At 49.5% G+C, this 13,651-nt stretch overlaps 1 protein-coding gene across 3 annotated transcripts in view; it reads right to left on the bottom strand.

The window, feature by feature from the left end:
• Positions 1-8,718: 8,718 nt before the first annotated feature.
• Positions 8,719-13,651, bottom strand: part of LOC116833091 (mast cell protease 3-like) — a 58,644-nt gene continuing 53,711 nt past the window's right edge. For 2 of the 3 annotated variants that reach the window (XM_075072389.1, XM_032794324.2), the window contains exons 4-5: positions 10,324-10,584; positions 8,719-9,617 (exon numbers count right to left, since the gene is read on the bottom strand). In XM_075072389.1, coding sequence (XP_074928490.1) covers positions 9,468-9,617; positions 10,324-10,584 — 411 coding nt within the window. In that variant the 3' untranslated portion in view covers positions 8,719-9,467. The remainder of the gene's footprint in view (positions 9,618-10,323; positions 10,585-13,651) is intronic. The other variant, XM_075072390.1, reaches the window with a different exon arrangement.

Genomic DNA, 13,651 nt, shown 5'->3' on the forward strand with positions numbered 1-13,651 from the left:
TTTGACACCATCAGCTCAGGATTAAACAAAGACTGTGAATGGCTTGCCAACTACAAAACCAGTTTCTCCTCCCTTGGTTTTCACACCTCAACTGCTAGAACAGGGCCTCATCCTCCCTGATTGAACTAACCTCATTATCTCTAGTTTGCCTGCATATATATACCTGCCCCTGGAAATTTCCACTACATGCATCTGAAGAAGTGGGTATTCACCCACGAAAGCTCATGCTCCAAAACGTCTGTTAGTCTATAAGGTGCCACAGGATTCTTTGCTGATTTTACTGAGGTAATGAGGGTACTAAAGAAAATCCTGGCCATTGCTCCAGTGCTGGCCTCCCCGGATGGGGAGAAACGTTTTTCTATGGACCCTTTGGTATCTGACACTACCATTGGTTGTGCATGAACACAGGAGTATTGGGCAAAGGACCGACCTGTGGCCTTTGCCTTCCAACTTTTGAGTGCTGTGGAATGAAGTCTGGATGGTGTGAAAAGGTGCTGTTGTGCACCTACTGGGTTGTGGAGGGGTAGGGAAATTCAAATACCTCTCAGAGATGCAGAAGGTAATAGTCCAGTCCCATCATGACCCCCTCCAGCTGTTAAACATGCAAACTATCTTACAGGGACAAGTGAGTGGGCAGCATATTGCCAAATGGTTACTGGCTCTACAGAAAACATTACTGCAGGAGTGTTAAAGGAACCTGTAGTCTGGGTAGCCAGATTACATCTGGCTGGCACCCCACACCAATGTGAAGCCAGCCCAGGCAAAATCCAGGTGCTTTGGGTGGCTAACCCCAATCAGGTAAAGGAGGGTACTCTGGTATGTTTTTTGGATGGAAGTTGTAGGTATCAGGAGGAATGGAAAACTGCAGGCTTGGCTGTTGTGGGAATCAGATGAAATGAGACAATGAGCACCATTGGTTTCTCACTAGAAGCACAGTCAGCTCAGGAGGCAGAATTGGCAGCCTTGCTAACAGTTTTAAGTGAAGTGGATCTCAAATTGGAGCCAGAAACACAGACCCAGGTCTGAACCACGTGCCCCCAAAGCTGCAGGCTTAACTGAAAACAGCTTAAGAAGTGCTCCTGTCCCCCAGCACCCAGATACTCAGTTCCCAGTCCATTTTACTCTGTATAAAGCTTATACAAGGTAAATGCCTAAATTGTTCACTGTCTATAACACTGATAGAGAGATATGCACAGTTGTTTTCTCCCCCAGGCAGGGCTGGCGCTACCATTTAGGCAACCTAGGCAATCGCCTAGGGCGCCAGGATTATTCCGGGGGCGGCATTTTGCCTGGGGGGGCGGCAGGCGGCTCTGGTTGACCTGCCGCAGGCATGCCTGCAGAGGGTCCGTTAGTCCATGGCTCCGGTGGAGCTGCCGCAGTCACGCCTACGGACGGTCAGCTGCTCGCGGGGCTCCGGTGGACCACCCGCAGGCATGACTGCAGCAGCTCCACCAGAGCCACGGACCAACGGACCCTCCACAGGAATGACTGCGGCAGCTCCATCGGAGCCGCGGGATCAGCGCGGGGGGCGGCGAAATGGCCGTGCGCCTAGGGCGCGAGAAACCCTAGCGCCGGTCCTGCCCCCAGGTATTAATTACATACTCTGGGTCATTTCATAAGCAAAGTGATTTTATTAAAAGTGATTTAAGTGGTTCGAGGTAATAACAGACAAAACAAAGTGAATTATCAAGCAAAAGAAAAGAAAAACACACAAGTCATTACAGTAGGAAACTAAATGCAGGTAACTCTCACCCTCAGAGATGTTCCAATAAGCTTCTTGGACAGACTACACTCCTCCCTAGTCTGGGTCCAGCAATCACTCACACCCCTGTAGTTATTGTCCTTTGTTCCAGTTTCTTTTAGGCATCTCATTGGGGTGGAGAGGCCATCTCCTGAGCCAGCTAAAGACAATCTGGAGGGTTTTTTGGGGCCTTTTATATTCTCTGTCTTGTGCAACATCACCACCACAAGAGGGGGTCTGTAGCCACCTGGGCAAGTCACATGTCTATGGATGATTCAGCTTTTTGCAGGCCGACGCCATTGTTTACATGTGCGTTTGAATGTTCCCAGCAAAACTCAGTTGTGGATTGGCGTCTCTCAGAGTCCATTGTTAGTTAAATACTCCCAATTACTGGAATAACCCCTTCACACTATGTTGACCAAATCTCTCTTATGTGCTTCCTACAGCAAACACTTTAAATACAAGCGTTGAGCCAATGCCCATAACTTCAGATATAAAAGTGATACATGCATACAGATAGGATGAATATAATCAGTAGGTCATAGCCTTTGCAAAGATATGTTACATGGCATATCTAGCATAAAATATATTGCAGTTATGTCATATTTACACTCAGAAGCATATTTCTAGAAAGCATTATGGGGTGCCACATCACACCCACCTCAGGGCTCCAGTCCAGTCCCTGGATCACTGGTACCTCAGAAAGACTCTCTGGGCACAGACTTCTTCCGCAACGACAGTGGAGACTGCATCATCTGCTCTGACCTGGGCTGCTACCTGCAGACAGAGCTCCTTGAAAATGGGAACAACGTCAATATCCTTGCAGCCCTTGTGCCAGGGCAGGGACCACTACCTGGGCTGTGTGGGGGACCTCAGTATCTACATAATCAAAGGCAGAAGTTTGGAGGACAGGCGGGTGGGGGCCTGGGGAGGGGCACCCTCCCCTTGCTGTGACAGGTCCCTGGGTGGTTCCCTAAGCGCCCACGTGGTGCTAAATAGGCTGCTGCATGGCCACACATCTGCACAGCTTACGGGGAAACTAGGAATCCCAGAGAGTTTACACAGGACAGATCCTCATTCCTATTTGGCCAGGTCTACACTGCAACTTTAAATCGGTTTAATGGCCGATATACCGATTTAACGCTGTATCCGTTCACACGACGTCGTCATTAATATCGAGTTAAACGGCTCCTTAAATCGATTTCGGAACTCCTCCCAAACGAGAGGAGTAGCGCTAAATTCGATAGTGATAACTCGGATTAGGGTTCATGTGGACGGAAATCGACGTTATTGGCCTCCGGGCGGCATCCCAGAGTGCAGCACTGACCGCTCTGGACAGCAATCTGAACTCGGATGCAGCGGGCAGGTAAACAGGAAAAGCCCCGCGAACTTTTGAATTACATTTCCTGCTTGCCCAGCGTGGAGCTCTGATCAGCACGGCTGGCGATGCAGTTTGAAATCGAAAAAGAGCTCCAGCATAGACCGTACGGGAGATACTAGGTCTGATCGCTGTATGGGGAGACAAATCTGTTGTATCCAGCTCCGTTACAGAACACGAAATGCCAAAGCGTTTGAATAAAAAACTCCAGGATACACAGCGCTGTGTGACAAGCGTAACGGGAAGCCAGAGACTCAAATGGACGCTCATGAAGGGAGGGAGGGGGTACTGAGGACTCCAGCTATCCCACAGTCCACAGCAGTCTCTGAAAATTATTTGCATTCTTGGCTGAGCTCCCAATGTCTGTAGGTTCAAACACAGTGTCTGGCGTGGTTCAGGGAACAGCTCCTCAGTTTATTTCCCCCCACCACCACGTGAAAAAAAAAAGGGAAAGATTGCTGTGCTATGGCGTTTGCTCAATGCACTCCGCGAAAAAGGCGCCAAAGGGTTGTCTGCTGCCTTCACAAAGGGAGGGGTGAGGCTGTACCCAGCACCACCCGGGGCAGTGTTTTCTGCCCCATCAGGCACTGTGCTCTCAACACGGAAGTGGGAACTATGGGATAGCTGAGGAACAGCTACCCACAGTGCACCGCTCCTGAAATCGATGGTAGCTTTGGACCATGGACGCAAACAATCGATTTCGGGATCCCACTGTGGACGCGCTAAACCGATTTTATTAGATCTGTTTTGTAATATCGGTTTAAGCTAATTCGAAATAATCGTGCAGTGTAGACGTACCCTTTCACACACTGGGAAATCCAGGCACAAGGAGAAAAATTGACTCACTCGAGATCATTGGTGCAGGGTGCAATAGAATTGGAAAATGAACTCAGGATGCCCAGGGCCCCACTCCCAACCACTAGAATCCACCGCTGACCTCAGTGCCCCCAGAACCCACTGCCCTCCCTGAGCGGGAAGCTGAACCCAGGAGTCCTGGCTCCCAGCCCCCCCTTCTGCTCTAACCACACAGAGCTCCATTTCCTGTCTAGGGGCCAGCTGTTCACACCAATGTGTACTGAGCTTCACTGTGTCACCTCCGCCTCAGGGGATTTATTACTATAATACCAACCCCCTCTGCACCCTCTGCTCCTTTAGCTCCCTTCCCACCTGCCCCCAAACCCCACAGCTCCCCAGACGGGTCCTGGGAACACATCGATAACCACCCCAGAGCCCACGGCCCTCAGGCTCCCCAGCTGGATGCTGAGCAGGCACCATTTTCCCCACAAACCCCATGATACCTCAGCTGGGTGCTGGGGACACACCGATGGCCCTGGTGGAAGCATCTGACCCTAGGGAGGATCCAGGGTTTGCAGACAGCTCCAGCATATCCAGGCTCTGCTCTCTATGGGGCTGGCACTGGGGGGGCTCTTCCCATGTACTCACCAGCCTGAGCCCAGGGGTCAGGGGAAAGGCAATGTGGAACAGGAGAAGTAACAGCATCGTCAGAGGGATATCAGGGAAGTGGGTGATACATCTACTTCTGGGGATATTTATAGACCTGATTAGGAGGAGCTGGACCCCCCCAAGTGACAGTTGGCTTAGGGTAAACCACAGCCCCTGGTTCCTGCTGGGGAGGAGTTCACATGTGGGGTGTCACTCACCAGCCGCCCTGCAGAGCTAGCAGAGAGTAATCTGCTAGGCCTGTGCAGATCTGGGCCTGGTAGTCCAGGGGATATGCCCTTGCCCCAGTCACAATCTTAGCACCAGTGAGCAGCAGCAGCAGCATTATCAGGGCCCATGGGGGGCAGCATCTGCCTGTGAGGTGGGTTACAGGCCTGGTCTGGTTGGGCAGTGGCGATGCAAGGCAGGAAACCTCCAGGCCAAGTACTCCAGGGTTTGGGTGAAGGACCTGCCAGCTCAGTGCTTGGATCCCACACCAACTGCAGGGAGAAGGAGAGTCACCATCTGGGGTCCCTCAACTGTTAAGTCCACTCTGGTGGGGCCATGGGCACAGGGGCGGCTCTAGCTTTTTTGCCGCCCCAAGCACGGCAGGCAGGCTCCCTTTGGCGGCGTGCCTGCAAGAGGTCCCTGGTCTGCGGATTCGGCGGCTTGCATGCGGGAGGTCTGCCAGTCCCGTGGCTTCGGCATACCCGCCACCGAATTGCCGGCGAATCCACAGGACCAGCGGACCTCCTGCAAGCATGCCGCCAAAGGCTGCCTGACTGCTGCCCTCACAGGGACCGGCAGGGCGCCCCCCGCGGCTTGCTGCCCCAGGCATGTGCTTGGAGCGCTGGTGCCTGGAGCCGCCGCTGCATGGGAATTGCAGGGCTGCGCTCACCCTGGACAGTGCCCCGCAGTCCTGTAGAGTGGGGGGAGGGGAAGTGACTCAGCCACCAAGAGGAGAGGGGTAGAGCTGGGCCCTGATGCAGCTTGCACTACCCCCCACCGCTTGCTCCATGCATGCACCAGATGAGGTGTGTGGTAGGGCTGAGACATCCGCAGACGACTTCACTGGCCTTTTCTTCAGACACCTGGGTCGGAGCAGAGATGGGGATTACAGAGGTTGTGGGGACACCTCAGTATGATGTTTCCATCTGCCAGGTGGGGCCTTGGCCGTCTCTGTTCATGGAAACCCCACCACATGGGCATGATGGGGGGAAACCAGTCCCCACATCTGAGCCCCTGGAGCCCTGCCCAGCAGGGGGCTGCCCATTCTGGTGCCAGGCACAGCTGGGGACACACCTACCTGGGATCTCCCCCTCTATAGCTGACAGCTGTGCACATCGGGACACCACACTCATCTGGAGCAAAGATGGGGGAAGTGGCACAGCAGTTAACAACAGAGTCTGAGCTCTCTCCCTGGCTTGGTGCTACTGTGGGCGGAGCCGTGGTTTGACCAAGACTCAGATCAGCTTCTGGTGGGAACCTGGCTCCTTAATCCTTCTCAGTGGCTCTCCTTCCCCTCCGTATGGGTGTGAGCTGGGGGGAAGGCCATGGATATAGGAGACCAGAGCCCGCTGTCTTTGACAGCATGGCTTCCCAAAGACCCTGTATTGCAGGTGGAGTCAGAAACAATGCATCTGATTCTCAGCCCCCCTGAGCCAGCCAGTCTTGGATGGGAGCTGGCTCCTCCTAGAGGGGAAAGGCCCCATCTCCCCATCCCCCCATCCCCCTGAGTCAGCCAGTCCCCGGCCCTGGGACTGGATGGGGGCTGCTGCCCGCTGGAGAGAAAACATCCATATCTATTTCTCACCCACTCCCAGATGAAGAGTAGTTGTGTACTGTGAGGCTGGGTCCCATGAGGAGCTGTTCCCATTGTACTGGGTGAGGGGCTGAGTGGACTCCAGTGTGTACCTTCTCCTGGCCATATGTTCTAGGGGGCCCATGGCATGTTCGGTGCTTGTAAAAATCTCCCCATATCCCCGCATTTGGAGAGGCTGGGAGCTGAGCTTCAATGGGATCGAGCCCCAGCACTTGACAGGATGGGCTGGGGATTGTAAAGGTAGGGGGGTCATGATGTTAGGGGCCGAACACCCACTGAACGTCAATGGGATTTTGACACCTCATTCCTACAGGTGGCTTTGAACAATCCAGCCTGGTAGTGTGCAGCAGCAGTGGCCATTTCTAAAATCCCTGGAAGGAAATAAACATCCAAGAAGGCTGAATGTCACTAAACTTGATAGATGCAGACAGCTATAGGACAGGGAGTGAAATTAACAAGCAAACATGGTGGAGGTGAAGGTACCAAGAGGGCTGAGATACTATAGCAATGGGTAACAGTGTCAGGGAATGGATGGATGGAGGAAGGGAAGGAGGGAGGAAGGGACTGTATGGGGAGGGAGGGAGAGTTGCATATGCATAGGGAGAGAAGGATGTCAGGACAGATTGATAAAAGGGTGTGGATGGGGAGGGAGGGAGGGACAGATAGAAGGGGTGGATGGACATGGAAGGTGTAGTCAAAAGAGAGATCCTGAGACATGAGGCCTCCCATAAGGGGTCTGGTGGAAGGTCTAAGTTTGAACTAAAGTCATGGCCTGCTGAGATAAGATAGTTAGCAGGAGTCAGTCTATGAGCAAAGGTCAGGCCCTGTTACAAAGCATATTCACTATCTGATACGTGAACTTGCCAAGTACTCCTAGGCACTAAGTAGTCACGTAAATATATTCCAGAAGGACTGTGCCAGAACATCCTAATGCAAGGTAAACACAGTTCCTGAAGGTGACACAGAGACACACCAACTCTTCCTAAAGATAAGGTCAGGATGACAGCCTGATGGATAGAGACGTTTTGAGTGAACCATCAGGGACCCCCAGGTAAATGAGGGTGACTAACAACATCAAAGGGGAAATACATAGCTTATTCATACCAGTGTATAAAAGGGGGGTCACAGAGAGATTGTCTTTGTCTGGTTTTGGGGGGAGTGGAGTGCCACCCCCCCAATGAGCTGAGCCCATTGTCACAGGCATAAATGTGTTCATGAACCTGTAGCACATACAAGGCAGTAATACCGTGCTTTGCCAAGCACCTTTGCCACCGAACCGAGTCTGTGGTCTTCTTGGACAGTTTGAGCGAAGTCTGCTGTACGGGCTACCTGGCCAGAGCTGGCGCAGCACACACACAGAGAACACACACGCAGCCAACAACTGAAAACACCGGTGACCCCGACCGCTGATCTGGTAAGTGGGTGAACTGCCTTCTGTAGGAATCATGAACTAACATGGCAGAAAGCTACATGTAGGGAATCCCTTTACCTCCTCCCTGCAAATCCTCACAGAGTTTGATGAGATATGGACACACTGGGCTGCCAGCAAAGGACATCCATATGAATTAAAAAAAGATACTGTGGAAGAAACATAGATTGGAATCTGTAGGGCTAGGGCAGCCACTGTAGCGCTGAAAAATAAGAAGAGTAAGTTCTGTCTGGAGGGAGATCTCAGGGCAGGCTCAACTGTTCATGTCCGTGGAACACCAATAGTTTTCTGTCCTCCTTTCCTCTGCAATATCCCTCCATACATCCTTCTTCTATATCCATCTGTCTTCTTATATACTATGTCCATCCATTCCTCGTTCTCCAGTATCTATTCATGATCATCTATCCTTCTTCAATATCAATCTGTCTATTTTCTTGTAATATACATCCATCCGTTTGTCCATCTGTCCGGCCATCCTTCTGCAATATCCTTCCATCCATCCATCCATCTGTATTGCCCATCCATCCATCCTTCTACCTTCTCATCTGCCATATCCATCCGTTCATTGTTCCACAATATCTATCCATCCTCTGTCTGTCCATCCTCCTGCAATATCCATAAGTCTTCTCATCTGCCTTTTCTAGCCATCCATCCACAATATCCATCCATCCAGCTCTCCATCCACCCTTCTGCAATATCCTTCCATCTGTTGCCTTTTTTTTTATTTAAGTAAATTTTGTAGTGCGGTATTACACCACCATAGGTTTGGCTCTAGTGGCTACAGTTTCAAACTCACAGAGTGAAAGTCACCTCTGCTACTTGCTTCAGATTTAGAGTCTCTAGGAACACATAAGGACAAAGGGTTGTGACCACACGTACATTTCACACGTAAAAGGCCCAGTCTGTTTTACAAGTTTTATTAAAGTTACAGTTAAAGTTATGATTAACCAAGCACATAGAAATTATATAAAGACCTGCGCACATGTTACAAATATTGTTATACTCACATCATTTAGTGATATTTTAAAGGTCTGATTGCTGCCTGGCCAAATGATCACTAGAGGGGTGGTTCCTGCTGGTGTTTCCAACTGGAAGCTCAATTTTCCTAATCTGGGCATCCTCTTTTTATAATGTGGTTACAACTATGCCTCATTAGCTTTTATGCACATTGTGCACCCTGCAGTTAAGGCACATGTTAGAAAAATGTCACTACTGGGGATCTTGTAAGGAAAAAATTACTCTTATTGTTCATTTTTCGCAGCACCACATATGCTTACATCTTTCCCCGTAATCTTGTGGCATAGGGTCATTCTTTGGTAACTTACGTCAAGCATTTCTTAAGCCTGTGGCCTAGTGGGGCTAAGCCGCTATCTTACAGGCCTCAGCCTGTAGGCCTCGCATTTGAACCCTCCTTACTTAGACACCTAAATCCTAATTATCGCTTTTAACTACTGATCAATCTTATATTTCTATAATCCAACAATTTAACTCTAATCAGCATAGAAAGATTATGTATGGCATAACATGTTATTTAATCGTAACATCACACAATAAATGAGCAACTAAAATCATTGGCTACACATCTATCCATCCATCCATCCATCCATCTGCAATACCCATCTATCTCTCCAGTCACACTAGAGATAGACACTCCCCTCTAAGGCTTCAGCTTGTGCAGAGTGTTCTTGATCCAGCACACGTATTTGGAGAGCCTGGTAAACACACTGGGAGTTGACCAGTCACCAGTGCCATGGGAGACTATGCCCTGGGCCTTCCCATCACAGACTAGGGGGCTCCCGGAGTCACCCTGAAATGGAAACTCCAGGTGTAGGGTTACTGATGTCCGAGAAAAGGGTGAGCTGTATTCTTTATTCACGGTCCTGAAATCCACCTCTGTACCCCACTTCCTGGGGGTTCACAGTCAAGTCACTCCCAAGACCTGCCCAGGGCTCCCACCCCATGATCCAGAGACCCAATCAACCCCTGTCCCTGAATTCTAGGATCTGTCCAATTCTGGTGCCTGATTTCTAGTATCCATCCCCTGCCCTTGATTTCTAGGATCTCCCGCTGATTTCTCAGATCCACTCCTGGGTTCTTGATTCAGCAATTCCTCTCTCTGACTCCTAGGATCCATCTGATTTCCAAACCTGATTTCTGGGATCTGTCCCTCACTACTAAGATCCATCCCTGATTTCCAGCATGTGGCTGATTCTAGTCCCTTATTTCTAGAACCTGTTGAACATCCAGATGATTTCTGTCCTCGATTTCTGGGATCTAGCCAGTTCCTGTCCCAAATTTTTAGCATCCATTCCTCATTTGAAAGAACTGCCTGGTTCTTGTCCCTGATTTCTAGCCTCCATTCCTCATTCCTAGGATCTGGCCAATTCTGATTCCTGGTTCCCAGGATCTGCCTGGCTCACCATGGATCCTGACTCTCCCCATTCTGCCTAGCCCTGTCAGTCTCCTGTTCTTGCAGCACCTTGCAGCGCCACGTGCCCCTGTCTCATACTCACCAGAAATGGTGCCTTCCTCTCCTGGGGGTCCCCCACGCACAGCATCCTGGACGGGACATAGTGCAGAATGGGCTGAGACAGACACATTCTCTTGCCCATAACTGTCAGCTCCACCTCCTGCAGAGTCGGGGAGGGCTTGGCATTTGTTTTGATGCTAGTCTGGCCCCAGCCAGCCACGCTGCACACTGCCCCCTTCTTCACCTTCTTCTGAGACAGGAGGATGGTGCCCACAGTCTGGGTCAGCTCAGCCTTGTCCCTCAGCTGTAATTCGGGGATGGGGGAGAGAGAGAAGGGAAATCAAACTCCTCTTGAGGGATGCATCCTGTCCTGGGGGGATGGGGCTAGATGGGACCAGGTGGGACATCCCCATGAGAACTGTGAAAATCTGTGATGCCATGTGCCTACTGGGGGCTTGGTGATGGGATAGAGTGATACCTACAGCAGCGTGAGGTCACTGGTGGAAGAGTGACGTGACTGCAGTGCTACATGCTGCAGTGTGGGGGTCAGTGAGGGGTGGGAGGATGGAATGAAAGTGGTACCTGCAGTGTGAATTCATTGAGATTGGGGTGGTATTACATCCCATTGTGACGTTGCACTCCATATGCTTTATAAAAATGTGCTTATGAATATGACATAACTTCTGTATGCTAATTACCCCTTGTATGATATCATTGGAAAGTTTATAATCCACTTGAGTGTGTTTATCCTATTTGTTTGCATGTATTACTTCTATGTCTGGAGTTAGGAGAATAAGATATAAACTTGTATTACTGATGAAAACATATTAAGTAGAAGCCATTAAGGGTGCTTCAGAAACAATGAATTATGAATGGCCCTGACTACCTGCAAGCCTTCCTATGTACCTGTGGGCCAACCCAGAAAGAATGTAGACTGGGCTCTCACAGCGACATGTGACCCTCTCACCTGATATTGAATTCCATCTTGAATGTGGTACTTTTCCGGGGCTGGGGGGGTAGGATTTCAAACAAAGGTTTCCCACCTTAGGAAAGTTCTATATAAAGTGGGGAAGCAAACGATAGGTGTCTTCAGCTGGGTTAAGAGGTGGCCTCCTCACCCCACAAGAGATACCTACAAGCACCTGGAAATAAAAGGACTGTAACCACAGCGGTGGGTGAGAAGAGGCTGGACCCAGGTCAGAGAAGGCATCTGACCTGAGAAGGATTTTACCTGAAATAACATCTAGGGTGAGAAGTTATCATTTGTAACTGATTTCTTAGTGTATTCAGCTTAGCCTTGCATGTTTTGTTTTATTTTGTTCTGTGATTTACTTTGTTCTGTCTGTTATTGCTAAAAACCACTTAAATCCTACTTTTTGTACTTAATAAAATCACTTTTGTTTATTAATAAACCCAGTAATTGTTACCTGGGGAGTGGGGGGCAAACAGTTGTGCATATCTCTTTTTTGATGATACAGAGGGCGAACATTTAATGATTTTACCGTTGTGACAGACCCAGACCAGTGGGGTACAGGAGTCTGGTAGAGGGCAAATATACTGGTCACTGGCTGAGTAGTTTTCTGTTTCCTGAGTGACCAGAGCAGGGGCTGCACTAGAGTTCAGGAACTTGCTAGAACCAATTAAGGCAGACAGGCTGATTAGAACACTTGCAGCCAATCAAGGCAGGCTAATCAGGGCACCTGGGTTTTAAAAGGAGCTCTCTCCAGTCAGATGGGGAGGAGCCAGAGGAGTGGGAGTGCGTGTGAGGAGCTGAGAGGCACAAGGAGCTGATTGAGTGAGAAGCTATGCTGCTGGAAGGACTAAGATCAGACATCAGGAGGAAGATCCTGTGGTGAGGATAAAGAAGGTGTTTGGAGGAGGCCATAGGGAAGTAGCCCAGGGGAGTGTAGCTGTCATGCAGCTGTTACAGGAGGCACTATAGACAGCTGCAATCCACAGGGCCCTGGGCTGGAACCTGGAGTAGAGGGCAGACCCGGGTTCCCCCCAAACCTCCCAACTCCTGATCAGACATAGGAGGAGTTGATTGTGACTGTGGAGGAGATCACTGAGGTGAGCAAAGCTGCCAATAAGCACAGGACCCACCAAGCTAGAGGAGAACTTTGTCACACCGTGTATAAACTTTATACAGATTAAAACAGATTTTTGGGGGGTTTGGATCCCATTGGGAACTGGGTGTCTGAGTGCTGGAGACAGGTAGCCCGCTGAGCTGTTTTCAGTTAAGGTCTGCAGCTTTGGGGATGTGGCCCGGGTCTGTATCTGTGTTGCAGCAGGCTACAATGTCTGGCTCAACCAGGCAGGGTTCTGGAGGCCCAGGCTGGCAGGAAAAACAGGCTCAGAGGTAGTTTCAGCACATCAGGTGATAGGCCCAAGGGGATCTCTGTGACTGAGCCCATCACACCCATATTCTGCATAGTAATGTTAGGATATGAGTATGGCACAATTACGATACATTTTGTGCAAGATCAGGAATGTGAAATATCATTGGAAAGCTTATGATTTCCTGAACATGATCATCATATTTATATGCATGTATCATTTTTGTATCTGAAGTTAGGAATATTGTCTATGCACCTATTACAAATGTGTTTACACCTGGGGAACACCCACTAGACAGAATGCAATCAATCTAGATTGCTGGCTGCTACAGGCCGTTAGCAAGAACAGTAGATCTTAGAAGATGCCAATCTCTTACCAAGAGCCTTCCTAGGCAAGCCTTCCTGGGAACACTGCAAACAGCCTTTATGTTATGTCTGCAGATTCATGTGATCAAGCCACCTGGTACTGGACTTCATGATAATATTAATATTTTTCCCCTGACCTAGAGTGGGAATCACACTGGAAGACAAATAATTCCTGCCATATGTAAAACCTATTTAAGGCAAGGGAGTGACATAATCATGGCTTGTTCTTCACGGAATCCCCGCCCAGGATGACTGCTGTAAACATCTAAGAAACAAAGACTCAATGAGGGCCAAAGGACTGAGCTCAGGCTGGAAGGCTGGCTAGCCTGTAAATGAAATATCGCAAGTTTTAATCTGCAGGCAAATGCAACTGGCCTTCGAGAATCTCTGCAATCTGCCTAAAACAACATTTAGTGTGGGACTTTGCTACTTGTAAGCAGTGTAGTATATTAAGCTTAGATTGCATATTTGTCTTATTTGCTAGGTAATCTACTTTGATCTGTTTGCTATCCCCTATAATCATTTAAAATCTTTTGTAGTTAATAAATGTTTTGTTTTGTCTAAAACGCAGTGTGTATGTGGAAATTGTCTTGGGGCAGAGAGCTGTGCATGTCCCTCTCCACATTGAGGGAGGGGGTGAATTTCATGAGATTATGCTGTGTAGTTCTC

This window comes from Chelonoidis abingdonii, chromosome 14, assembly GCF_003597395.2.
Source record: "Chelonoidis abingdonii isolate Lonesome George chromosome 14, CheloAbing_2.0, whole genome shotgun sequence".
NCBI classification, from domain to species: domain Eukaryota; kingdom Metazoa; phylum Chordata; order Testudines; family Testudinidae; genus Chelonoidis; species Chelonoidis abingdonii.